Source organism: Enoplosus armatus, chromosome 7, assembly GCF_043641665.1.
Source record: "Enoplosus armatus isolate fEnoArm2 chromosome 7, fEnoArm2.hap1, whole genome shotgun sequence".
Lineage (NCBI taxonomy): Eukaryota > Metazoa > Chordata > Actinopteri > Centrarchiformes > Enoplosidae > Enoplosus > Enoplosus armatus.
Window position 1 is genome coordinate 20,105,112 of NC_092186.1, and position 27,530 is coordinate 20,132,641.

At 42.7% G+C, this 27,530-nt stretch overlaps 1 protein-coding gene across 1 annotated transcript in view; it reads right to left on the reverse strand.

Moving 5' to 3' along the window:
* dennd1b (DENN/MADD domain containing 1B) overlaps positions 1–27,530 on the reverse strand; it is a 98,955-nt gene that overhangs the window by 50,470 nt on the left and 20,955 nt on the right. Inside the window, exons 4-7 of the mRNA XM_070909083.1 lie at positions 9,043–9,092; positions 7,901–8,020; positions 2,546–2,615; positions 697–777 (exon numbers count right to left, since the gene is read on the reverse strand). Coding sequence (XP_070765184.1) covers positions 697–777; positions 2,546–2,615; positions 7,901–8,020; positions 9,043–9,092 — 321 coding nt within the window. The remainder of the gene's footprint in view (positions 1–696; positions 778–2,545; positions 2,616–7,900; positions 8,021–9,042; positions 9,093–27,530) is intronic.

Below are 27,530 nucleotides of genomic sequence, written 5' to 3' on the forward strand. Positions count from 1 at the left end.
GCCAGGTTTAAAAGTGTTTAAAAGTGAGTGTTTTATGTAGGAGCTGGAAACACACGAGGAGAGATTGTGTCAGAGTTAACACAAACACAGGCTGACTTTGAGGAACCTGGGCTCGTTAAGCCATTTCAAATTTTTGATAAGCAGGAGACATGACGAGTTGTGAAAGGACCCTTCAAGTTTAAACATGTCCAGCTCGGGCTTATCACACAAAAACCTGTTAGCGCCACTTCTTGTTTCCAAACAGTGTCAGTCCTGGGCCCTCTGTGTCTCTCTGTTCCTACCTAGTGCATCTTAACCTCCTCCCGCTCTCTACTGTCTGTCTGCTCTGCTGTTCCCTCATTTATCTCGTCCATTTCAACCTCTACACTTTGTCGACCTCTCCCTGTTTCTGCCCGTCTGCTCTATTTTCTTTCAGTCTGTTTTTATGCCATCTTCGTCTCCTCCTCTCGCCTTTGTGTCAATTTCATTTTACATCTCATTATTCCTCCCTCTTTGTCTCCACTTTTTTCTATTATACACTTTGTCTTAAGTGTCTCTCGCTCACTTTTAACTGCTTCAGCCATCTCTTCCTTTCTGCAGTCTCCTTCCTGATGCAACACGCTGCTGCAGTAACCTACCTGTCCCTCTCTCCCCCCTTCTACCTCTACTCTCAGCTGTCTTGCCTCTGATAAGGGGGAATATGAGATCTATACCTACCACACTCAGGTTGACTGGCGTGAAGGGCTTTGGCACAGGCAGATCATAGAGAGAATTCAGCATGTCATTCAAGTCATTTTCCTGGGGGAGGGAAACAAACAACAAAAGAAAAAAAAAACATGAAAACATAGGACACATGAATTTTATTTACTTGTTTTGTTGATTTCACGAGTTATGTGTCAATCTTAACAACAGTGCTGGGACAGGCGCTGCTGCAGACCAGAGGGCAATCCTGCAGCAAGGCCTGAAGGGCTCCAAAACATCCGACTGACATATGTTTAACGAGCAATGGTGAGGTTAAAAGACGGCTGAGTGTGGGGCTGCAGACGCTTATTATCCAGCAGCGTTGATTTACGGCCGAAAGCAGGCTGTCAGTAATTAAGCAGGGGTCCCCGCTCCAAAGGCAGGGCTTTAAGAAGCCGTCAGAGAGCTAGCTTGACCACAGAACAGGCCCCGAGATTATTCTTCCAGCATTTATGAGCTCCACGACATGACTGCTATTTACACTCTCGGGCCTCTAGCTGGAGAACTGATGGGGACGACACTTTGCAACATGTACTTAAACTAAACTAACTAATGTGAAGACAAAAATTGAGCATTGTTGTTTGTTTTAGATTCTTTTTCTACTTGCCCTCTCATGGAACTTTGTTTTGGTTTTGGCTACGAGCCGCTGCTTATTTGAGGAAATGTGCACGTGTGAGTGTGTATGTATGTGCATGTGCGAGACGGAGAGAAATAGAAACTCGAGAGGAATGGGCGGCAATATACAGTAAGAGAAGGAGAAGGGTGGGAGGGAGGGGGTGTTAGGGTGTGTGCAATCGAACAGCCTCCTGTCATGAGAGGCTCAATGCTCACACGCATGGTCAGCAACACGGCCTGGGGAAACAGTTCATTTACCCCTCGCCTTAAACCCTCATCGCTCTTCTGTCTTCCCTCGTCTGTCAACATCTCCCTCTCGCCTGGAACGGACAGCGGGGTAAATAGAAACCAAATCATGCACACTAACACTTCAGTCACCCAGGATTTCCAGCAATCTTTCTGTCTCTCTCTTCCTCACTCTTTCTCACACACAAACTGTCCTATTCTACTCGTCTGTCTCTCTCTATATTAGATTATTCTGCTGAATTCCGTTCAATCACAGAAATATGTGTGTATGTTAAACGTTTATGTCATGTGTTTGCGATTGTCTGCTCTAGCTAGGCTCTCTGTCCTGATCATTGCTCTCTAAGGGTCTTGGAAGAAACAGTGACTACATGACAATTGAAATAGGGTCCCAAAGCTCTCTGCATCTCTCCCTTGCTCTGCCTCCTTCCATCCTTCTTCCTCTCTCTTCAGTCAAAACATGGGAACATCACCTACACCCTCTGCGCCAGACGCTGCACATCTCCCCAGTTTGTTGCATATTTTACATTTCCCTCCCTTTGCTAGTACAATGCAGTGAATAGTCAGGGGAAAAAGACTTTATGTGAAGAGCGCAAGAGAACATTTGTGTGTATGTTTGTGTGTGAGTGTGTGGTTTCTTTTTTTTCTTAACGATTTGTTTTCCAGTAAATCATCAGGAATAACTTCCATTGTCAGATCAGCGTTTGGTCTGTGAAATGTCAACATTGTTGCTGCTAACAACAGGAGCCAAGTCGAGCCCAAGACGGCGAACAAAACTTGCACACAAAAGACAACATGCAGCATGCGGAGGAACAGAATGGAGGAAAATATCTTACCACAGCACACTAAACTGTGCGCTTGTTTCTCAGTCAACTCAAACCACAATATCTTATTTTTCACGTTATGTACTTACACTGCATACTGTATACATACAATTATAGTTGATACATCCAAGAGAGACGGTTACCTGTTGTTTTGTTAGGTAGTCTGCCAGAGTATTTAGCAACTTGTAGTAGATTTCAAACCATGGTAGATAACTGCAAGAGTCAGAGAGACAAACGTATTAATGGAAAATACATTATCTTCTACAATAAACAATTAGAAGGTACTGAATTAAAACAGATCAGTATGTTATCATCACAGGGTCTGCATTTCTGCTATATTTAAAAATACAACAAATGTAGAGAGATTCAGTCTTCTGACAACAATGCCAATGTCTATAAACAATTTCACCATCTGCTGGACAGTACATATTCAAACAGCAGTGAGATTGATGTAATATTACTGCGTGTATGTGCTGGCTATTGTCAGTGACCTATTGCTTAAAGATCAAATGCATACAGGACATTGATAATTGATTGTGTTCCCAGCTGCTCCAAAGCACAGAGTCATTGTTACCCTGAAAAATAGTAAATGATATCTAGTCCTTATTATGACATTCTTCGTACCCAGGGCCCTCCGCATGCCAAGAATTCCTGTCATGGCTGCTCTTTAAACCAATACAAAGGGAAGGTAGGAGGAAAAAAACAAAACAATGGATTTTAGATTCTTTAACAAAGAACCACCATAGCTTTCATGTGATGCGGAGGGATGCTATGGTTTACAAGCATGCTGCTCACAGATGCACAGGCTTAACAAAAATGCAGCCCAAGATGCCTCCTGCCCCCCCCCCCTCCACCTCCTCCTTCTGCCCCTCTCGGAGCTTCTTTTTATGCCCTTCACATTTAAAAAAAATCTTTTGCCTTATGCAATTAATGTAAAATAAATAAATTCATTAACAAGCTCACAATAATTTATACTGCAGTGTTTGTGTTAAAGCTAATCACTAAGTACACCCACCATAAGCTAAAAGCATCTGCAGCATGGCTTTCTTTACAAAGTTGACATATTCTTGGCCAAGTCGACTTGCTTTCTAGGTGGAAGATGGCCAACATTTTCTTTTGGCATAAAAGCTGCGAGGAATCAGTTCATTTAATGTTATGCAATCAAATAATAAAAACATGGTGTCCTATCAAGGTATTGAATTTTTATTTAGTTTGGGGTTTAAACATGCAGTTTTGAACACTGCATGAATAATGATTCTAGATAAGGACTTCTTAGCATGGCGATGAAATAAACAGAAACTCCCATTAATGCTTCATTAACTTGCCTGGACGCAGGGGTTGAAAAATAAATTAGTGAGCCAATGAGCCAATCAATCAAAAGTGGATTCTTATTTGCTCACCAAATTCAGAGTTTGTCTTAATGTCAATAAGTGAACACAGTGGTAAATACAAGTCATTAAGACAATAATTTATTCACATTTAAAAGCTTAAATCTGCAGTTTCTTAGTTATATAATTATACATTCGGAAGAGTGAAGCCTTGATAGTGTGTGAGTTTATAAGCCAGTGGAGTCCTGCTCAGGCAGTTGGCTAGAAGACTGAGGAGTTTCCAGGGCATGGGTCACTGGCTGCTCTGTAGACTGGAATTAACAGACAACAAGAAAACAATAAAGTGAACCTAATGCAAATTTTCATATCACTAAATCCGCAAGGGGCCAATGACAGGCCGGGTTCCCGGAGAAGTGCAGCCAAGCGCACCAATCAGAGAGGTTGAGTGACCATTAGTCTGAAACAATCAGCCTCTTAACATGCCAATATTTTGACGTCTGTGTGAAGATTTACCGCAATCAGGTCATACTCACAGGAGAAACTAAATCAAACATGCGTATGTTAATTCACATGCTGACCGGATATCATCCTGAAGACCTATTTCTGCCACGTCAAAAAGCAAATGTCTGTATACGGGGTCAGTTTTACCATTACACAAAAAGTTCTGTCTGATATAATGACTTAGGGGGAGAACAAAGGCTTTGTATTATCTGCGTCCTGTCTGCCTTGTGTTTAAAAAGCCAGGCTTCTGGACAGTAATCCTTCATTTTTCACAGTTGAAGGGGATGTAAATAGGACTCTCACTGTCAGAGCAGCCGTCAGGCCTCACAGATCTCATAGTCATTACACTCCTACACCAAGGTGCTGTAAATCCTTTGTTTTAGAGGAAAACGCATGATCGCTGGTGAAATCAGCCAACCACAAATTATCAATATTCTTCTAACATCTTCCTAGAATAGGCCATGGGCTTTTATGCTTTATTGAAATGCAATAGAATGAATATAACTTAAAGATGTATTGTTTTGTTCTGCTTACCCCCCCCCCGCTCTGCTCTCTCTGTTGATGCAAAGTTAGAGTTTGGAAAGCTTAGAGAGATACTCCTACTCGTCACAGTTCATTGCTCAGATCTGTTTGTGCCTCACAAATCCTCCGATAGAGAGAGAGGCATCCATCACTAGAGTGCTCAGCGCGTGGGGGCCCCGCAATCTCTCCTGCCATTTTAAACACATGTCTTCTCAAAGTGCCATGTACTCAAAGAATGAACCGGTTAATCTGTGGCCCACTCACAGCCCGTCGTGCTCTCCATCGCCAGGCTCAGACCACCTAACAGCACGGAAATATTTAACAGAAGACAGGGCCATGGAAGTGCCTTTGGAACTTACAATTACGCTGTTACGAATAGGTTCACACACAAAAACAAAATGTAGCTGGGAGATAAAGAAAATCTAATTGAAATAAAACCATTGACAAAATAATACTCCAAATATTGTGGACACTCATGCTTCTACAGTTTATCTATATACCTCAAGAGTTACGCTGTTTGATTAACCCTTTATATTGGAGCACTTACGTCAGCCCTTTTTGCTGCCATAAACTACCTGTTGGGTGCTAAGCACGACACTTATTCCTGTTCCTTAGATGAGTTTTAAATCTCCTTTAATGCTCAGGCACCTGTAATCATAAGTCATCTTACAGTTTGTAGACGGCTCCGTGGAAGATTTCATTACATCTTTACTTTCTCGGGTTAAGGGTTAAGTACAGGGAAGGAAGTGTCCTCCGGCGACCCACTAAGTGACCACTAACTGGAGCAACACAGTCCCTAAAATGTATCGTAAAGCCTAAAGACATTTTTCATCTCCAAATTACTCACATTTTCAACAGAAAATCCTTCAAATGTGAGAGACAAAGAATGAGAGGAGATGGAGAATCACAATATGAAATCGAACAAGTTATATTTTCCGTGTGCGTGAGTCGTTTCTTTCTTTTTTTGTTTGAAGGTTTTGCCTGAAGGGAGCATAGCCCTTACGGCCACGGCTTTAGCAATGAGACTACAAAGGGCTGTCCACATAAAACTGTCCTTCTCATTAAGACACTTCCTCCTGTAAGCTGAGGTGACAATTTTACAGTCCCAGCACTTCAACAATCACAGGGACGCAAATTGTTTTAATTAATTTTAGTTTATATCTTTTGGAAATTCTAGATTAAATGAAAATAAACTAGTGGGCCTAGGCTTTCCTGCTTTAGATTTAAACTAGACATATTTTAACTGATAATTCTTAACTTACATTATCTTTATTTTCTCCATTTTTCTTTGGTTATCATTTTTTTAACACAAGCAATCTGCTGTTATTTCCTTAATACTGTCTTGCATAACTAATATGGTTAAATGAAAAACAGTTGAAAGAATAATAAACAAAGAACATAAACCAAGGACTTTGAGCGCAGGAACTTAATTTACACATTTCTCACATTTCTTCGATGAGACATCTATAATGTATTTTAAGCTTTACAATATTTTCACTTATCTTCACTCAACACATTGGGGTTAGTTAGGATAAGAAAATAAAAAAGATCAGGACAAAAAAAACATAACTGGGGAGCACACAAACAATTTTAAATTAACAAAAAAAACGTTCTATACATTATTTTATTATAAATGAAGCGAGCCATGCAAACTACTCAGAATGCATAATGAATTTTATACATCATATGTCAAATGAATTAGCATGTCTAACTCAGCGAGAGGGACAGGGGAACCTCTGCTAATTGGCAGTGAAGCTTCATGCATAATTATGGGCCAAGCGTCTTTGCTGTCGCACTGTGGCAGTAGTCGAATAACGAGGAGAAAAGAGAGAGAGAGACAGAGAGAGAGGAAGAGAGGGAGAGAGAAAAGAAAAGAAAAACAAAGGCCATGGAAGCTGGCCGGGAAGGGTGGGTGGTGTGGGGAGGAGGGACACTGTTCTTCACAGCAGCTCATCAGGGCAGCGACAAACCCACGACTGTCCATCAACAGCCACACACACACACACACACACACACACACACACACACACACACACACACACACACACACACACACACACACACACACACACACACACACACACACACACCCCCAACACACACGCACGTACAGAGGCGAGAGCAGCACTTACAGGAGTGCTGCTTTACACTAGCAGAGAAAAAGAAAAGGCTTTGTGCTCCTTTTCCAGTTTGCTGTTTGTTAAACTGTGTAATACATTAATTAAAAATGGATTTATTTTGTACATTTTCCTCAGTTTATTCTAAAGTGAATAAGCCTGTCCACTGAGACAGACTCCTTCTTTGTATTGGTAAGGTAATTACATCTGTAAAAACATTGTGTCAACATGCAATTACATGAGAATTAAATGATAATAGCCTTTGTTGGAGAGTAATTATGCGAAGAAAATGCAATTTTCCTGGGTTTGGTGTCCTCATTTATGTACGCTGTGATAGGATAAATCCACCTATGAAATATCAAAAACTTTTGGATAATTATAGGCACATCACTAACATATTTGTGTGGGTAGATGAGAATATAAATTTGTTATTCTGGCATAGTGCAGCTCAGTGTGAAGTGTGAGAATGAATGGAAATGCTGTCTCAAAAATCTGTGTTCACATCTAAGATCTGGTAAATTAATTTTTTCATCACACTTGAGAAATGAATGCAGATAAAAAAAAAAAAAAAACAGTTCTGAGACTGATCCATAGATGATTTGAAGAAGGGCAGAACAGACCAAATCTTGCTTATTTGAAAAGTAAATAAAGACCCTGGTGAAGTCTTTTCCCACACATTCTCTTGATTCTGATTCAGAAAGTAAAATGTGGAAGGCTGACTTTAATCTGTTTGGATTTTGGAGTGCGGCATATCTTTAAGCACATCCAGTTGTCTCTCTTTTGACATTTGTTTAATTTATAATTAATTTAAGTTGGATATGTTTATTCTTTTAAAAATTACAAAGGCTATTATACCAAGTGTTAAAGACTGCAGTAAGATTCAGTTCATTAGGACAGCATGATTTTGAAGGAAGAATCCAGAGGAAATATATGCACCTTGGAGTATTAATTTCACAAAAAAAGTGCATAACAAGATTCAGTGAGCATCTGGATGTATGTGTGCGTCTGTGTGCGCATGTGTGTGTGTTACCTGAGCAGACATATGCAGACCCGGCATCCTTGAGTGAGTCGGCAGAAACCAAACCTCTGTTTGCCGTCAATGTCAGTCAGCACAAAGGTGAAATTCTGCCCCACCTGACTCTGGGAAACCCTGGGGCCGGACACAAGACACACACACACTCAAAAATGGCCAAAACCACATGACTTAACAATCAACTGAATACGAAAGCGTGCAGTAAATCTATGAAATCTTGTAAATTTAAAATACAATATAACAAAACACAATTTGGTCCAACTGGATCAGAAACAAACAAAATCTCCAGTCAAGGTCCAAATCTGAAGTCACATATTTCCACTACGGCTGCTCAAAAAACTGTAAAAAGCTTTCTGACCCCAAGGTACATTTCAGAGAAGCTCGGTACATCCCTTCACCACTAGATGGCAGCAGCTCAGCTTCAGTAAAAGACTGCACAGCCCCCCCCCCCTCTGTTTTTACAATGGGAATTTTAACATGTCATTTTCCATGCTGAAAATAAGAGGCCGGTACTTTTAAGAGAGCTGCTGGCCTGATCGGACCTATATCATATAGAAGAAAACACGCTCCCTTAGACTCAGGACTCTTTCACATGCACTCATATACATGCAACTGTGCAGGTCACTGATGACCTCATCAGCATCATCCTTAATTAAACTTGTTATCATCATCATCATCATCATCATCATCATCATCATCGAGTGTCCTCACCAACACAGCATTTACATTTATAGGGATATTTTGCCAACAGCTGTGTGATTTCCAGGTATAGTCAATACAGACTGTATGCAGGAACATGATATTTTGGGGTTCAGGACCAAAGGGGCTACTTGTAATCACACCCACAAAGACACTTATCATTACACTTTGACAGTTAATAAATCATCATGTGACTGTGCCTAGGAATTATGATAATATCACAATAACTGTGTGATGCACAAAATACACATCATCTCATTTCTTTTTTCAAATGCATATGTGTCTCTATAAGTGGGAGGAGAGCTAGCTGTACATATTTGTGTGTGTGTGTGTGTGTGTGTGTGTGTGTGTGTGTGTGTGTGTGTGTGTGTTACGTGAAGGAGGGGAAAGTGAGCTGCAGTGCTAAAAAACAGGGAAGCAGAGAGGGAGAGGAATCGTACCTTTCCACGTCAAAGGGAAAGCAGAACTTTGGTATCGTCTGAAGGACCTCCTGAGAAACCAGAACAGAGAGAGACACACACACACACACACCTTTTTAGAGAAACACACATCACAGGGAAAACAAATAATAACTGTGCATTTCAATACAAAAATCTCTTGGGCTTCCACTAAGTGGGTGCTATCAACTGGCTGAACAAAATGAGGATTAATGTTAAATGCTGCTGATAGCAATCTGACAAAGTCTTCACATCCCAAACACTGCACCCTAAATGCACTTAATCCAAATGAATGGGCAATATAAAGCACTTCATTTGGCAGAACAGAGTGGAAAGGTTCCCTTTTTTTTTTTTCAAGGATGGGGAGGGATCCTCGATCCACAGCTTGAATAATTAGCAGTTAATAAGTTCATCGATTATCGGGTGCCAAGGGGAGATGAAAAGATAAAGGAAGAGGGAGAAAGAAAGAGAGAGAGAAGGAGAGAGAGGGGACATACAACACCAAGGCTATGGTGGCAGATTGTAGTGACAATGGGCTAAGCAGCTCTGAGGGGTTAAGAGGTAGGAGGGGGGTACAAGCCTTCAGGGCTTTACCTCCCAACACCTCCCTTGTGGGTTGGGGGAGTGTGGGGAGGGTGCGGGTCTGCATGCTCTTGAAGCGAGGTGGGAGGGGGGGGGCACCTTTCCACCAGCAGCATATGGATTTAGACAGGGAGCAGGAACAGAGCGGAGCACCATATGGGTGAGCCACTCCAGACCAGCCACACAGCCACCGAGTACTGTCGCTCTGTCTCCTCGTCTCTCTGGCTGCTAACCTGGCCCAGAGTAGGCGCCAGGCACCAGGTCCTTTTTGCCGTCTGTCTTTCTGCTACCTCTCTCTCAGTTCTGGCTAGGCTCTGCCAACCCCACAGACTAATCCTGGAGACTGGGTGGCTGTCTGCTCTGCTCTGGCCTCTCGCACTGTCTCTCTCTTTCTCTTGGTTTGCCTGCCAAGCTCGGCCACTGAGCCCAAGGTCTGTCTCTTCTTTCTGATTGGAGATGTCCAAGCTGAGAGCGATGCTGCCGCTCCCCCATCTCTCTACCTCTGTCTCTGCCTCCCCCAGGGACTGATCCGGACGACAGGCTGGGTGTCTTCTGCTTCTGCTGCCTACTGTTGCTAAGACCTCGCCGCGGGGAACATCCCCCCGCCCCCCTCCACCCCTCCTTATCAAAACTTAAAGCTGCCACCCCAGCACAACACAACCATCGCCACAGAGCAAGCAACAGCAACAATGAGCTATGACAGAAGGGGGATGAGGGTATGTGTGTGTGTGTGTGTATAGTGCATTTGAGTGCATGTATGTGAGTGCCTGCCTGCTTCAAGGACTTTGTGCATTCAGTGTGAAAGGGTGGTTAACCATGTACATTTGTATGTGTTTGTGTGTGTGTGGGTGGCTGAGTTTGACTCGGCTATATGTTTGTGTGTGTGAATGTGCCCACATATGGAGCATACGGGAGGCGAGGCGAGGCGGGGTGGGGTGGGTGGGAAGTGGTTGTTTTTACTTATCAGGATCTGTGATAAAATTGAGAACTCAACAAAGACGGGGGGCTCGGTGGCAGAGGAGGTCTCTGTCTCTGCTGTGGGAGTGTGCGTGTGTGTGTGTACATGTGTGTGACTGTGTCTTGGCATGTGCGGCTGTAAAACTGTCACACACATCAGAGCTGCCATCGCTGTATGCGTTTGCTACTATTATTAACCACCATGGTACGCACACCAATATGTTCCAGAGAGCCCTCCCTGGCGCACTGCATATGGCACACAAACCCAAACAGACACTCACACACACACACACACACACACACACACACACACACACACACACACACACACACACACACACACACACATTCGCTTTCCCTGCAAATAAAAACATTTGACTTGCCAGATTTGAGAGTTGTCACAGCCCCGCCCACATCAGTTGTCTGTGTTTGAGTGACAGTCTATGGGCTGTAGAGACTCTGATCTCATACAGGACCAGTGGGAAGTGATGTGTTTGTATGTGTGTATAATGTGACATGGAAACAGCACACATGTTTTATATATATACACATTCTAAGCACCATATATATACCTCAGGTACACTAACGCCATACAATCTGTCTATTTAAAGGCTAAAGACAGCCGAATAAAGACGTCCAGGCTGTTTCTTAAATCAGATCTACCTTCTTTATCTACCAATTTATGGAAATATATATGTATTAGGCTTATCGAACAATCTATTGATTATTTTCTCAATCCATCAATTTGTTTTTTAGTTTACAAAATGTAACAAAATAGTGAAAAAATACCCATCACGAGTCTTAAAATTGTTTTCTGACTAGCAGTCCAAAACCTACAGATAATCCGTTTACAATGATATCAAGCAGAGAAAAGCAGTAAACTCTCACATTGGGGAAAGTAGACTAAGTAAATGTTTGGCATGTTTGCTTGAAAAATGACAATCCGATGTCTGTCAAAATAGTTGCAGATGAACTGATGAACTGATTAATAGAAAAATTGGTCCAGCTCTAATATATTTACATCAATATGACAACTGCTCTTCTTTTCAGACGATGGGATGAAGCCTGCATATCTGATCACTATATGTAATGTTGTTTGTACATAGAAACTCTATACAAACTTTGAAGGGAATCTGCTGAAGAGGAACAACACCCCAAAACATAACTAAACTAACTGTTGTAATTATACAATAAAGCACCATTAACAGCAAATACTTTGACTGAAAATCGGTCTTGGTCTACAGAAAATCAACTGCACTTTTAACAACAGTGTTAAGGGAGTCAGTTCACCTAAGTTACAAAAAACAATTTCTCACTTAGTGGTATCGTACCATGCAGATAATTTTGGTCTAAGGTTTTGGTCAAGGTTTTGAGATACCCCTCTTTGAGATTTATGCCTCCACCCCAATACAACGAAGTCTAGCAGAATTGATTTTGTAGTGCTCACACAATAGAAAAAATGACATTTCATTCACAGCATGTCTTCTTGGAATCAGTGTCTCCAACATTACTCTGGATTGTCTACAGACTACAAAAGTAGTTCCATATGCAAAGAGATGTAAAAAGACCAATATCTAAAAACATAAAAAAAACCTGTTTCCTGTTTCCTACATCACACCTGTATTACTGATAACTCCTCTTCGCATCTGTAGCTCTCTTTCCACTTCCCTCCCTCCATGACTGGGCCCTATACCATGGGGATATCTAAACAGGAATGGCACAAAGGGGGGTGTTCTTCCACAGTCTCTTAGTACAGTAAGCCCCCCCACCGCTACAACCACACACACACAAGCACACACTCCCCCTGCTTGCCATTTTCCCAAGACAAAAGAAAAAGAGGCAGCTAATATATTTGCAGCTTTGCGAGCAAGGTGGTGGGGGGGGGGGTCTGCTGCTAGGCTGGGCTTGGCAGACACTGCTGTATGTGTGTATGTGTGCGCGCGCTGTTTATCGTGAGTGGAGACAGGGGTATCACTCAGTGAGACAGAATACTCTGGGTTCCCCCAGCGGACGATCCTGCCATCACTGCACCACAACACTACAACAGCACGCAGCAGCACACAGCAGCTTTGCGCCGTACCCCTGCAGAATAGCATGGTACAGCAGGGAAGAGCAACAAACTTTGCAGCACAGCGCGACAATCTTGCTTTTCTACTCTTAGGAAATAGGCCTAAACTTCACTTTTATTCCGGCTCTACCCTGATTCTTTTAGAAGTAATTGTGGTGGGTTAAAGTTATATATGGTTGAAGCATACAGCAGGTTCTAGGGGGATCTGACACGTGATAGTTAATATTCTGTAGGCTAGGCTTGACTGTCTACAGCACATATATGCATGCACCTCCCCTCTTGGCCACCCACCATCACCAGAAAGGGGAAAACCAGCTTTTAAGATCACAGCAAGTGGACAGAATGATGTTAACCAGTTAAAAGAAAAAAAAGTGTCCTTTATAAACGGATTAAATGCTAAACTCAGCATCAGCCATGGTGTTTCATTTTGGGTGTGAACTTTATGAGCAATATTCATTTTCCCATATGCTTGAGAGAGGCAGAGGAGTGTGTTGTAGAGAAATGTGGATGCAAAGAGGGACGGTATGTGGATGGAGTAAAAGGGCAAAATGCTGAAAATAACAAACTACGAGACAAAAAAAGAAAAAGAGGAGGAGAGAAAGACAGAAGCAGACAGAGAGACTGACAAGAGTGAATGTCAGAAGGAAGGAGAGATGGAAAAGGTATTCGATGGACGGACACAACAGCAGAAGGAGGGAGGGAGGGAGGAAGGGAGGGAGAGGCAGCTCAGTTCATGCCCCTCTCCCCATGCAGCGAGGACTCATCCCTGGGGGGACTCAGACTTTAAGCTCCTGCCCTGCTTTATATTCCCATGGCTACTGCAGCCAGATCAATCTAGCTAGCTACCCGGTGTAACTCAACCCAGTTCAGTGCAGCCTGGCCCCCAGAGCCCTCTATACAGGGTGTAGTTTTGGGAGGAGTGGAGGCTGGTGGCAGGCAAATTTGTAAATGTACCACTGGTATACCCATATTAGAAGCAGACTTTAAAAAGGTCTGTATCAGTGTTTTTGCATGTGTTAGCCCATTACTACAATTCACATACACTTTACATTACTGTCAGCTGTTTTCAAAACATGCTGTACTGCTTTAGATTTCTGAATGCGTTTTTTACTGTATAATCCATCACACTGCACATCGTGCCTGCTTTTATTTTTTTGTCAAAGTTAATTTATTATTTCCTGGTAATGCAATTGTAAGTGCAGACTGATTTGAAAAGCCTGCACTGCATTACCACACAAAAATAACATAACTCAAAATAATGCAGACAAGATGTTCACTGTGATGGATAACTCAAGTTAAGCTTTTGCAAGATGAGTTTTTATGCCACATGGAAATGAATAGAAATCAATTAAAGCCGGGAAGGTAGTAAAACACATTCAAACACCTAAAAACTGCATGGTATGCTGCACATGTGCACGTCTCCATGAGGATTCAACCATGAACTCTGCTCAGCTCTGGAGCAGTGTGTTACACGTGGTCAGCTAATGTGTACAAGTCATCAAAGGGCTGGGGAAACAAACCAGATCTGAATTATTTTGTTCTTCCTACAGGGTAACAACCCCTCTCCAGCCATGTAAACAGTTTAACTCACTCTCACTGTGTGCTGACATCATTAATGTCACTGCATAAAATATTATAAGGGTAAGACCAGAGCATTACACATTCGCTCATGATTCAAACTGGTGACCTTTAGGCTCAGATTTGGTGAACCACGGCGGGTCCTTCATGGAAATCTTAGAAAAAGGGGTCACAATAATCAAACTACTAGCAAATACTATTGTAACTACTATCAGGATGCTTTATGTTTACTACTACAAACAGAGCAAAACCTGTTAAAAATAAACATAACTTAGGCAACAACACATGGTCAAATTAATTATCCATTAAGCTAAATGTTGGGTCCCTGGGAGCGAGGATGTTTCTGCCCTTCTGAATCCCTAAACTGCGACAACTGAGCAAACTCCAGCCACTGAGGAAGACCGCTAGATGTGCTTGAAAGCCCAAAAGAAAGCTAGTGCATGGACCTTGATTTAAGATTGTTTTGTCAAGCTGCTTATTTTTAGTTTCAGTTGGCACACACAGTAGTTCAAGTCCACATAACGTAGATAATTTTTAGGAATGCTGAAAGTCACACACCTTGTTACACAAACATACAATCTTTGAAACAGCCCAGCTGGTTCCTGCTCACAACTCTAATATATATATATGTATATTTCCATTTATTTCCATGTTTGTTTTTATCGTGATCCAATATGTAATGGCAACTCCATATTGCAATTCTATCGCTGTGCTCTGGGCAGTTGACTTCATAAATACTTCACATTAATGATCACACCTCTCAGGATTTGTTTTTTGCTCAAACTAGACATGTATGCAAGAGTATTCCCCAACTGATCCCTGCTCTGTTTGAATCTAAAGCATGCTTTGAGACTTGGAAGTAAAACTTGAGAGAGACCAGTTCCTCTGTCAATATGTTTAATAACTGCAAGAAAATCGGTTTGTGCAAATCTATCTTTTCCATATGTGTCATAGGTCGTGCAGTATAATGGAATTTTAAGGCTACAGTGGTTTGCAGCAGGCAGGGATCCTGGTTATCCAGCCAGCGCTGCAACAGTATAATGACATAGTCAGCAGGGCTACTAACACATCAGCACTGGAAACCACAGTGTCTCCACTCACCCTTCCTCACCTCTTCCTCCCGCACGATCTTGTGCCCTCTTCATCACCTCCTCTCTTCCTTCCCTTCTCTCTCGCTCCCTCCATCCCCCACACTCCGTCCTCTTTCACCTCCCTCCTAAACCCCCTGTCGTCATCTTGGATTCCCCCCTTCCTGCATACCCCACCTTTTCCTCACCCTTACCAACACCCCTCGTCCCCCCTCTCGCCCCCCTTTTCCCAATTAGTCTGTCTGTGTGCAGCTACCCAGCCGATCTCTGCCCATCCTGCCGGTGCTGGTTCGCTCACCCAGCCCCTCTGGCGAACATGACAAAGAGAGATCCTCAGTATTCAAACAGACACACTGCTTTCAAATGCCGAATGGCAGGGTCGACCTGGGTGCAGCTTTAAGCAAAATATTCAAATTCTCAGCCTTTCTTTTTTAAGAATTTGCATGGATATGCATTCATTTGCAATGTGTAAAGGCACAAGGACAGCTGAGCCTTGGTTTTAGAGAGAGAGGGGGGAAAAATAAATAATGCAGAATAAAAATGTATGATGTATGATTGGGTAGACTGGTGGATTAAAACTAGGTTCAAAACTGATAAAAACACAAAGTCACAAACAAATGACTCATGTACATTTTTGGCACCAAATAACTGATGAACTGATTATCAGTACTTTCACTTGGAAAGGGGAGTGAGTTAGTCTGTGATCTAATATACTGTAAACAACAAACTTCCTGAACAACATCCTGTTTCTTTAGTCATCTCCAAACTGCACCAGATACCGAAAGGTTACCAGATTTGATACTATAATGAGAAAGAAAGACAGAGAGAAAGAGACTGAGAGAAACACAGAGGCAAAGATATCAAGACAGAGAGAAAGACAGAACGAAAGGGGGAAAAAAGCAAGAGGGTGACAGAGAAGAGAAACTGGCGAAATCTCAATGTTTAATGTCTTAATAGAACTTGAAAACATAAAAAAAGACATTAACATTGTAAATCCTAAAGAAAAGGTAGCATTGGTCATGACATGATGAGCAGTTTTTGTTCGTCTCAGGCAAACAAAACAAGGGGCTGAATCATATACTCTTTGTTGATTTTCGTACCTCTGATACTAGCACCTTCGTGCATTCAAATACGTTGTGAAATCAATATGATTTCACTGATTAATATGGAAAAGGCACAAGAGATTAATCTACTGTCATGATATAGTCTACAGCATATTAATATAGCAGCAAACAATCTATATGAGCAATTTATTCCAATAATGTTTACTAGCCCACTACATCTTCCTGAACAATGCCATTACTTTCTAAGCCAAAGAAATAAATGCAGGTTACTGGAAAGTGTTGCATGAGTCATATTATAGTTATGAACTGCTTGACCAAAGACAGGCATGCATACCAATGTAAAACACACTTTGAAAATGCTAATTTGTTTTCAGAGTGCATGCTACATGTTAATCTTCCTATGATAAAAAAGTGCCAAGCAGAGCTACTGTAGTTCACCAAGACAGGATATTTAGAGAGTGAGAACCAGGATTTAATCCCCTATGTCAGGACATATCCATGTCCTGGGCAGGACACTCTCTTGGATCAGACTTCTGTAGGTGAACCTGACCTCTGGCCTTCCTGTCCAGGGGGCATAAATGAAGACAATTCTCCAGTGTGGACCAATGTGGCAAATTAATTTTCTTCAATTAATATCACCGTGATTCCTGCATAGATGGTTATAAGACGATCAAGTGGGAACATATGTTGAAAAAGAACATATATTTATTTCAAAAGGCAGTATATTTAACAACATGCAATGGCAACAATACAGACACTTAAGCCTTGTCTTTGGGGCAGCTGAATAAATTTATAAGAGTGAAAACATCGTCTGATGCAGACGCAGGTAGAGTGGAACTTAAAGATTAAGTAAGAGAGAGAACAAGACAAGAGAAAGACAGGGAATAACTGAGAGGGACAAGAGAGAAGCCAGATTTAGAGATAGAGACACTATTCTGTAGAAATAAAAAAACTATAGTGAGGAGAGGAGCAGAAGAACAATGGGCAGAGGCACAGCCTCCTCTGGCCACCGCAGACCTCAGACCCTGCAGAGATTTCTTTCATTAGGCTTTAATAGTATGCTGCCGGCTTGCCATTCTGACCTGCGCTCTGTGCCAGTAATAAGAACGGCCTTCAAAGCCGGACCAAAGCAACAGAGCTGCTTGGGAGGGGGAAGGTGGAGAGGGGGGTGATGGAGGGAGGTGGAGGGGCACATGAGCCGATGAGGTGCACTTTCAAATTGACACGGGGGCGTTACATTTTCACATTCTTGCTCACTCTGCCCAGGCTGATAGGAGAGGGAGATGGGGGAAGAGGGAGTTTTGTCTTTCTGGAATTTTTTTAACCCCCTCCACAAGTTTCTGTTCCCAGTGACCCCTCTGCTGCAGAGTGTCTGTGTTAAGGGAGGTTATTTTGGTTAACAACGGTCCGTGTTACCACAGCTCTTCCCCAGGAGATGTTGAAGGTGGCAGATTGATCTTCTGGCCTCTTCAAGCACTTGCCAACACCTGACAGGTATATGTGTTTTTATATATTCATGTGTGTATGCGTCACCCCTATAACGTCAAGAAACCCTGCTCGCTAAAAATATCTGTCATTTTCAAATCTGCACTTCCGGACCCTTAAGGACATCACAGATGTCTAAACCAAGGACAAAATAAAGGCCTTAGTTTGGCTCTCCTGTGAACCGCAACAGCATATATTTCCACTGGCCTACACCTTACACCGCCCTCTTGAATGGAAAAGTCACTGGAAAATTAGCGTCCCAGAAGCCATTGCATTTACCCTCAGAGTTGTCCTTGCTCAAGTTTAACAAGGGTAGGTAAAATGTTGGATTCTTTTTTTTCCTCTTTAGGCTATAATGCATATGTCGGATGAAGCTGTGTTTACAAGAGGGATAACATCCCTTTAACCCCCCACTGTCCAGCCCCAATCTCATTCCGTGTCCATCAGCTGTTAATGAGTCACCTCCAATATAACAACATTCCACTGGGGTAGTATACATGCCATCCATTGCATTGCACTCATTTATTTCCTGCTTTTTCTACAATGGATGTATTTATGTTATGGGGTGAGGGGGCATATTGCTTGGAGAATAAGTATGTGGCGTCAACAATAACAGTGTGCATTATTCCACTGCTAATAACCTGTCCTGCTGATGTCCTTTCTACATATCACAGATGGGCTCAGACAGGGGAGAGCGGCAGTATTATGCCTCTGCAGAGATCTTCCACTGAATATATTACCATGTGATAGGGGGAGATGTCTCACTCCCTAGCGCACACACACACACACACACACACACACACACACACACACACGTAGTGTTGGGCCAAGAGAGCTGCATATGCCCCAAACATACAAGCATGGGCTTCATTAATGACGTGCCAGGAGGAGAGGGAGAGGGATAGAGAGATAGAGATAGAGCGTGTGTGTGTGTGTGCGTGTGCGTGTGCGTGTGTCTGTCTGTCTGTCTCTGTGTGTGCGCGTGTGCACCAAGCAGCCGGGGGGGGTTTCCTTCTTTAAGCTTTCAGCTCCCACTGGGCTTAGCTCGACTGTATGAACCCTGATGTGGGCCTGCCTCTAACACATGGCGTCACACACTCACACATATACACCCTTACACACACATACACACAAAGAATGTATACGTTGAAGCTCGGCAGGGGAGCAACAGTGCAACACTGGCTCCTAAACATTTGGCTGTGGACGTCTCATTGACAGATGTACATGGAATCTAGCAGAGGGGGTCAGGTCATCGCTGCACCCTCCTCTTCCTCCTTTCCTTCCCCTACCGCTCTCTCCATCCTTCCCTCCCTTTAAACAACACCGTATTTGTTCTTCCCTTGCTTCCATCTCTGTCTCTGGAAGTGTAGTTAAGGAAAAAATGCACGCCAATTAAGCCACATCGTTATATGTGTGATAGCTCGGTTGGCAACAGCAGCATGTGGTTAGGGTAAGTCTGGCATCTGATACCGTAAATACAAGTTTCCTGGTTGACAGGGACAACCAAAGTGTAGATGCACTCTTTCTTCCTCTGTCACTGCAGCCATAATACTGAGGGAGTTTGGCAGCATTCAAAAATGTAACATACCACATTTTGGAGAACACGTACACTAATCCAGCTTGCATATGTTAAACCCAACAAGGAGCTCTTCATTATGAAACAACACAAGGTGGAACAATGTTTTACCACATGACTAACAATCTCCCTGTTCCCTATTCTGAAATCTCTGTTCCCTTACTGTTGCCATATGTGCATAAAATAGTTTCAAACAGGATGCAACAGTGGTTACATATTTGTATGTTTAAAATCTCTGAGAAAGTAGAAGTGCTTTGAATGAAGCTAGATTATGCTTAGGGCTCAAACAGGGTCCATGCAAGTACGCGAGACTCTTCGAGCTACGCAAGATCAATTTTGCAAGTTGTTGCAAAGCGTCACCTGAAAAATCTTAACGCAAGACAAGTGAGCTGCAGTCTGAGCATTGCAGCTAGGGGGCGCTATAGCACGAAACAACCAGAGAAAGTTTAGCTTGGGGTCAGTTCTGCTCAAAACAACCATGGCTGACCAGTTTGACGACGCTCTAGCTGAACATGTCCGTATCATGGATTAACTGAGGAGAACCGTATGCATAGGCATATTCATGGCGCATCGTCACCTCTTCATTCAGACAGGAATGCAATTTCAAACTGTGGTCATGGAAACACCCGCTCTATATCGCCCCCATGAGGACTGAGGTTTGCTGCCAGAGTGCATGTTGAGTATGTTCACCAGGGTCACGAGATTGTTGCTGGCTGGGCAAGGCGCTGTCATTTGCGTTGGCGTACTTGTGTGGACCATGTAGATCTAATTTCATTAACTTTTGAACATTGTAGTTTCATCTTTATCTATCTTCCATTATGGTCGTCCCAACTGCAATGTACAAACACCAGTAAATCTTTTGCATCACCACCTGTTAACCATCTCACAGCATGCTGAATGGTCTAAAATCCTCAGGATCAGCTACATGAGGTTTACACTTGTAAAGCTTTTTACGACAGTCTCTTTTAAATAGCCTCTTTTCATATTGCACTTATCTAATGAGTAGTTGATCAGGTAGGCGCTAGTTGCACGTTCACCATCCATTTCGTCCTGGGAGTGGAATGGCAGCGCAGCCAAAATGCAGCTAGCTCGTAAGACTGAATCCACTACTGTCCACCTGCAGCTTGGGAAACACAAGCAGCCAACAGCTCTTTACCCCACTGCCAAAACATACCACCGCTTTCTTTTCGCCAGTCACTGGTGATTCTGGAGAGATGTGAGCAACGGGGCGTAAAAACACTTCCCCTGCTCTACTCTTCCCTCTCCACCACCCTGCTTCTCCCAGGAAGCCAGCCCAGAGGTCAGCGCAATCAGGACCCATGAGCAACAAAGGGCCCTAGTTAGGCGTCCAGCTCAGTGCCCGTGCCAAAGGCCAGCTTAGTGGGGCGAGACTGTCCATTAGGCAAGACCCTGGAACACCCGAGGGATCTGAGGTGAAAAGGGTTAGAAAGAAGAATAAAAACACCATCAACCCAGACACATACACACACATATTCTCAAAGACATACACAGATCATATGAGGCCTTGTTTGACACTGCTGTCAGGGTGCAGTGAAGGGGAAAGACGAGACTCTGTGACACACCAAGACATCACACACCTACATGTACACAAATACATGCACGCTCACATTTAGGCCTATACCTCTCCACACACACACACACACACGGTATAAATTTCCATCTTTTTCATCTCACAGTTTCCGCACAAGTTGCGCCCTGCTGTTACAGCTTCACAAAACTGGCTGTAACAGCACCCAAAGAGCTGACAAAATATGCTCATTCTCAACAGCTCGCCACAAAATATCACTACTTTTCTCCGATCTTTTCGGTGGATGGGTGGGGAAGTTGGCTTTGTCCTTGTGAAAAGATTCTGGTCTGACAGAGGTGCTGTGTTTTTCTCTCCAGCATCATCTCCTTCACTGCAATCAACCATCCAACGCACAAACTTTATGATGTGGTGTATTACTACAGCATGTCATTGATATCAGGATATCACCTATATCACTTATTGCTAGTGTTTCACATCTAAATTCAGCAACTGTGAAACAAACAAACTCATCATTGGAGTGAGGACAACATCTTATGTTGGGTTCATGTTATGTACATTTTTGGATTTCGGAAAACGCAACATTGCATTCCTAAAACTTTCACGCTACCAACTCTCCTATCCGCCAAATTAACTCACTCTGTCTCTCTGCTTTTCACTGTCCTCCATCTTTTCTCAATTTCTTTCTCATTTGGTTCCTCCACACACCTCTCACCTTGCCTTCACCCTTCTACCTCCCTATCCCTCCAATCTCATGACTTCTTCACACCGTTCCAACTTTTCCTGTTACCCTTTTTGTCATAAATAAATATAGTCATAAATCTCCTTTTAAATTCTTCCCATTCTCCACTTCCTTTTTTACATCTACCTGTTCTCCAATATAACTGTTGCTTTTCTATATCACTCCCTCCTTTGGGTGCTGTACAAGGTCTCAAGGGTCACATATCATTGTCTTCAAGTTAGCATCACCTCCGCACACCCACCTTGACTCCTCCACCACCTCTCTCACCCACCATCTCCTCCTCCCCTCAGGGTCAACACTCAGCTCCCTCAGGGCTGAAGCCACCAATCATGTCCACCATCTCCTCTCCTTTACCTCAATCCCTCAGACCACTGCTACCTCACCCACCCAATCTCTCTTCCAAAGAGCCCCCTTCCTGCCTCCTCCACCCGGGGCTGGTCCAGAGTTGTGGCCACCAATCACAGCATGTCAGGCAGCCTGTCCTGATGGAGCACGGTGTCAGAGCAACACTCAGAGTTGCCGAGGTTGAAGCCTCGAGAGACCCTCCGCCCCTCTTCTTTTCTCTCTCTTTGTCTGTCCCTCCCTCTCTTCCTGTCTGGCTGATGACACAGTGAGCTTTTGAACAGAGATGGATATACTGGACTACGTGAACAGAAAATAAGTCAAGTTTAGCCTGAAGTCATGGCATCTCAAAAAGTTTGACAGTGGTTAAAACTAAATAAGTACAAAGACGGGAACATTTGAATAACATATTTATAAAAGAGACAAAAGAAAATCAGGCTGAAAACTATTTCAAGCAGTTAAAAACACGGCTACAGGCAGAACGACTGGTACATTTTGAAGATTTGCCTTATTGCCATGTCTAATTTGCCAAAAGCAGATGACATGACATTAGGTTAAGACACTGGCTGTTCTGCTAAAGTGTGACACAAGGAAATATTTTTACAATCTAAAACACCAGTTTTAAACATCTTGTATTGCTCCAATCTGATTGTTAGTCCAACTGGCCCAAAGGGCAAGAGTTTTTTCTGGGTTCCTTGTTTTGTACCAAATTGTAAAAATTAAACACAGAAATCTCCATCATCGAAGAAGCAAAGATACCACTCACTCAACCTTAGCTAATTAGTCCAAAACGCTATGTAGCATTAATACATGATAAGTTTAAAATAAGCTCTGTGACTCAGTTTTTCTCAACTGGGGAAACTCCTTCTTTGCTACAGTGAATGCTCTCTTCACCACCTACATGTTCCAAATGCATCAAGCTCATAAAAAAGGCCTACTAGGAAACGTAGGAAGTCACACGAAAATTGCTCATGTAGGTGAGAGGGGAAAAGTACATGACTACATTTTTCACAACAGAAGTCGTGGAATGCAATAAATATCACTAATTGATTGTACATAGCAACATATATGTCCACATCACAGCATAGATATTTTGTTTTAGAACTGAATCACACCTACTGTAGCCTTGGCATAAATGAAAAACAGCATGTTATATGGTCAAATCCATGCAGTATGCAGCAGGAAGATCAAAGATTTCCTATTAAAATGGGTGGAATGGCCATAGAGAGTTAACATCAACTTTAGTTCATAGCTGAGAGAAGGCCTTGCAGTTAAATCTATACATAATTCAATATTTCCTTTATTTCTCTCTGGATATTACGCTGCAACCAGGCTGGCAAAAAATGTGGTTTATGCAGTGTTTATGTAATTTGCAATTTCCTGCAACAGAATCTTCTGAGGGGAAATATGAGATAAGGTGTTTGGAAACGAGAAGGCTGATGAACCGGCAGAGATACAATGGGACAGAAGGGGTGGAAGGATACTGCAAGAAAAAAAAAAGAAAAAGAAAAATGGGCATTAAGACAGTTATGAAGGTGGAGAAAGAAAAAGACAGGACTGGAGACAGATGTGAAAAAAAGGGAAAAGATTAAAAGGAGCACCAAGTTGAACTAGAATGACGCATAACACTGATATGCCAAGAAAGCAAACACAAAGTTATCTCTGTGTATGCATGTGAGTGCATGTATGTGTATGATATTCAAGTAAACTGGGGGAAGAAAGCCAACTCTAAACTGTAAGGAAGGAATGTACAAGAGAGCACAATAGAGAGACAAAGAGATGAGGAGAAGTGCTAGAAGATGAAGTGTAACCAGAGTATAAACAGGAGATGTGTACGACTAGAGTGCAAGCACAATCTAGAGTAATCTATTTGCGGAGTGTAACAATCCCATTTCATCCATTTCCATGGAGCATAGATAGGTGACACTGTCCATAGTAGGGAGGGGGGATTCTTCTGGGCTTGCAGCAATAAGGATCTGCAGGAGGTAGATATCACTTTCACACAAACCAAAACATATAGCTAGAAACAAAACATCTAAAACCTAATATCATTGACATTAAATGCCCCACTTTCTCTCAAAACGTACGGACAATACCAAAATATGTGGCCATGGTTGACCAGTGTTGATCCACACTCCCTCCAGCAGGAGCACTGGGTCCCAGTTAATATGTATTTCTGCTTAGGAGTTATAAAAACTCTGTTTTTTTTCCAAACGTATCTCTCCAGGTAAGGGAATTGGTAGAAGTACACTGAGTTTCACAGGCTTGTAGTCACACCCCCTCAGGTATTTCCATTCTATTCTTTCATCCTGACAATGTTTTATATAATGTGAATATAGACTAGATCAGGTGAGAGTGAGATCTAATCTAAAGGACGTTTCCGTATGTTCCATTAGGGTTCGACTAAATGATTCGTGATTTACATTAGACCTGAATACTTATGTGTTAGACCCTTTAATTCCATGGTGGGCTAACAGCTGTTCGAGCTAAATGCATGAAAATGACATCATGGACAGCAAAAAGCTAGCTAAATAAATGAACAGAAAGGCTACCATTGCATTTATTAACTTTTATTTTCTGATATACAACTTGTACATTAGAAAATAAAAGATAATAAATAAAACGGTAGTGTTGGAGCATGACAACCTTAAAAAAATGTTTTTGCCCTGTAGTGTTAGGCAAGGAAGTACAGCAATTTGCAGAAGGGTGTACTGTATCCATGTGAGGAACTTAACATTTTTAAATACAGTGGGGAGTTGCTCACAGTCTCTATAAGATTTCAAATGGTCGTCTGTTTATGGAACTTGCTGAGTGTTTATCATATTATCCTCTGTTCTCTACAGAGGAGGGGGCCTTCTATACACCACACTGTGGTTAGCTAGAATTAACTGGCAGAACCATTTTCTGTATGTGTGTGTGTGTGTGTGTGTGTTCTGTCTGCTGTGTTTTTTCCACAACTTTGGGATGAGATCTGAGAGGAAACGGACAGATTTCCATCTGTCTGCTTCATTTGCAAAAAAAAAAAAAAAAAGCCCTTCTTGCGATTCAAATATATGCTTTAGCCACCTCTCTCTTGCACTCCCTCCCTCTCTCTCTCTCTCTTCCATCTCTCCATCTCTCCCTCTCTATCCAAGTGGCATCTGCGGATGACCAGGGCATCAAGAGTCTCAGGGGCTGAGGGAGGAACCGGGGGAGCAGGAGGGAAAAAGAAAAAGAGAGGGGAGAGAGAGAGAGAAAGAGGGAGCAAGCGCCTCTCACTTCACATTTCCCCAGCACCACCCCGGTGTGCCAGCCAGCCTGCAGTCTGTTCTCCTTTGAGCTTTCTATTCTACCACGGCACAGAAAAAAAAATCAATTCATATTTCCATAATCCACACTCCTGTCTGTCTACATGTCTTTGCCTCTTCCCCCTCCTTCCATCCCTCTCTCTTTCTCCCTCTTTCTGTCTCCCTCTATCTCCCCCTCTCCCCTGGGGTAGACTAACCCCTCCACCCCGATCCTACGGCCTACAAATGTCATTACGCTGAGCAACAATAACAGCCTAAACAAAAGGAGGCCTTGCTCTGAGCTCTGAGCCCCTCTGTGGAGACTGTTGGCCGCTGCTGCCATATGCTGGCCAGCTCGGGCCACAGAAAGAGACAGAGACTGTCGCTACAGAGGACTCCAGCCTTCAGCCCCACAAAGGAGGAAAGGAGCCCTAATCCTGGTAATGAGGCCCGTGAATACTGCCTTTATGTATACGGGGGAAAGGGCCAATCCCTCTGTACACAGCACGCTAACTAGCCATCTTAAGGGCCATCTTATCCACACAAACGATCTGGTCGACAACAGAATGAAAGAAAAGTAAGGTTGTGGGGGGGCTAAAAAGAGAAACATGTTGGAGAGGAAAGATGAGACAGGCCCATGTCAACACATACACTATGTTTACACTACGATTTCATCTCTCTTGGATTCAGCTGCTCTTTTTACTCCTTTTACATCTCTTCCAGTGCCTACCTCTGCAAGTCTGTAATTTCTTGTTCACACTCTTGTTCCCTCACTCCCTCTACCTCTTACTCTGATAGCACGCTCTGGTTCTTGTGGGGCAGGCAGACATCGCCTGAAGCATCTTTCTACAAGCCCGTTTATTCCTCAAAGTGGATCAGAGAGGCAGGAGAGCCGTTTAAACTCACTGGCTTGGCTGCTGTGTTGAGAAATAGTTAGCCTACGCACATATTGTTGTCTTTCTCTCTAGTATTTTTTTTTTGTTTTGTCCATTTTTCCTCTCAGTCCATTGACAGGCTGCTGCAGTCATCTGTCCAAGGATTTGCTCCAGGTCCTGTTGTGTGCTGTGGACACTTTTTGAACGGAAACAATATGTTGCATGTCTTGTTTTTCTCCTGTCAAATGTCTGTCTTCTGTCATTCTTAGACTAACTAAGTGTAAAAATCACACACACACACACACACACACACACACACACACACTGCCTGAGAAGCCACAGCGGCAGAGAGCAGGAGTCATGGAGTCATCACATGTTGTAGCAACAACAGGAGAATGACTCGACCGAATCTACTTACAGAGTGATGTGCACAACATAGAGATTAACACACATATTATTACAAGCTGTGTGATCGTTTTGATCAAGTTGGATTTAGACTGTTGTTCTTTGAAGGTGAAGCCAGAGAGAAATAACAAAGACGCCCTGCTGAGGTGGTGGATTTTGCTAAGGCTTTTAAATAAACGGGATATTGAATCAATATAAATTATGCCAAAGATTTATGTGCATATATGTGTGCATGTAGTCCCCCTGAGAGGATTTGCGACTTGGGTCATTTTTTCGTAGTTTTGGCCATCAGTAACAACAACAATGTACTCACCAAGTTAATTACGGGGCAAAAAACAGTGAATAAGCATTTAGATAACAGACCCCCAGGTTAGCCAAACTTATTTGGAAGAGAAAAGTACGGATGCACCGATCTAACTTTTTATCTCCTGGTACCAATTTCAATACTTCAGCTCAGGTTATCAAACAGTCTGATAGCGGAAAAACTGAATTTTACTTATCTTATTAACAAAGAGACAAAAATAAGACCCAAGTAAACCATGTCCTCATCAAAAAATATGACTTGTGGGAGACAGTGAGGTGTGTATAACCCTGCAATACTTACCTCTGACTGGTTTAGGAAGAACATGGGTGTGCCAAAAAAGTATGGCAAAACAGCTGCAGGTTTTTCTTTCAGATTGAAAATGAACCCAATAATGGTATAAATGTGAAACAATAGGAAGCAGACGCAGTAGCACAATGAGAGAGAAAGCAAGAGGCACAAACAGAGAGAGAGAGAGCGGAAAACAGAGGTGTGCATTCCTGTCACGGTTGCATGATAATTACTGATTCGTCGGTTATTGAAGACCTGCTCACTGCTTTTCATTACCAGCAACAGACGTACAATGAGACAGAGAAGAAGAGGAGGAGGAGGAGGG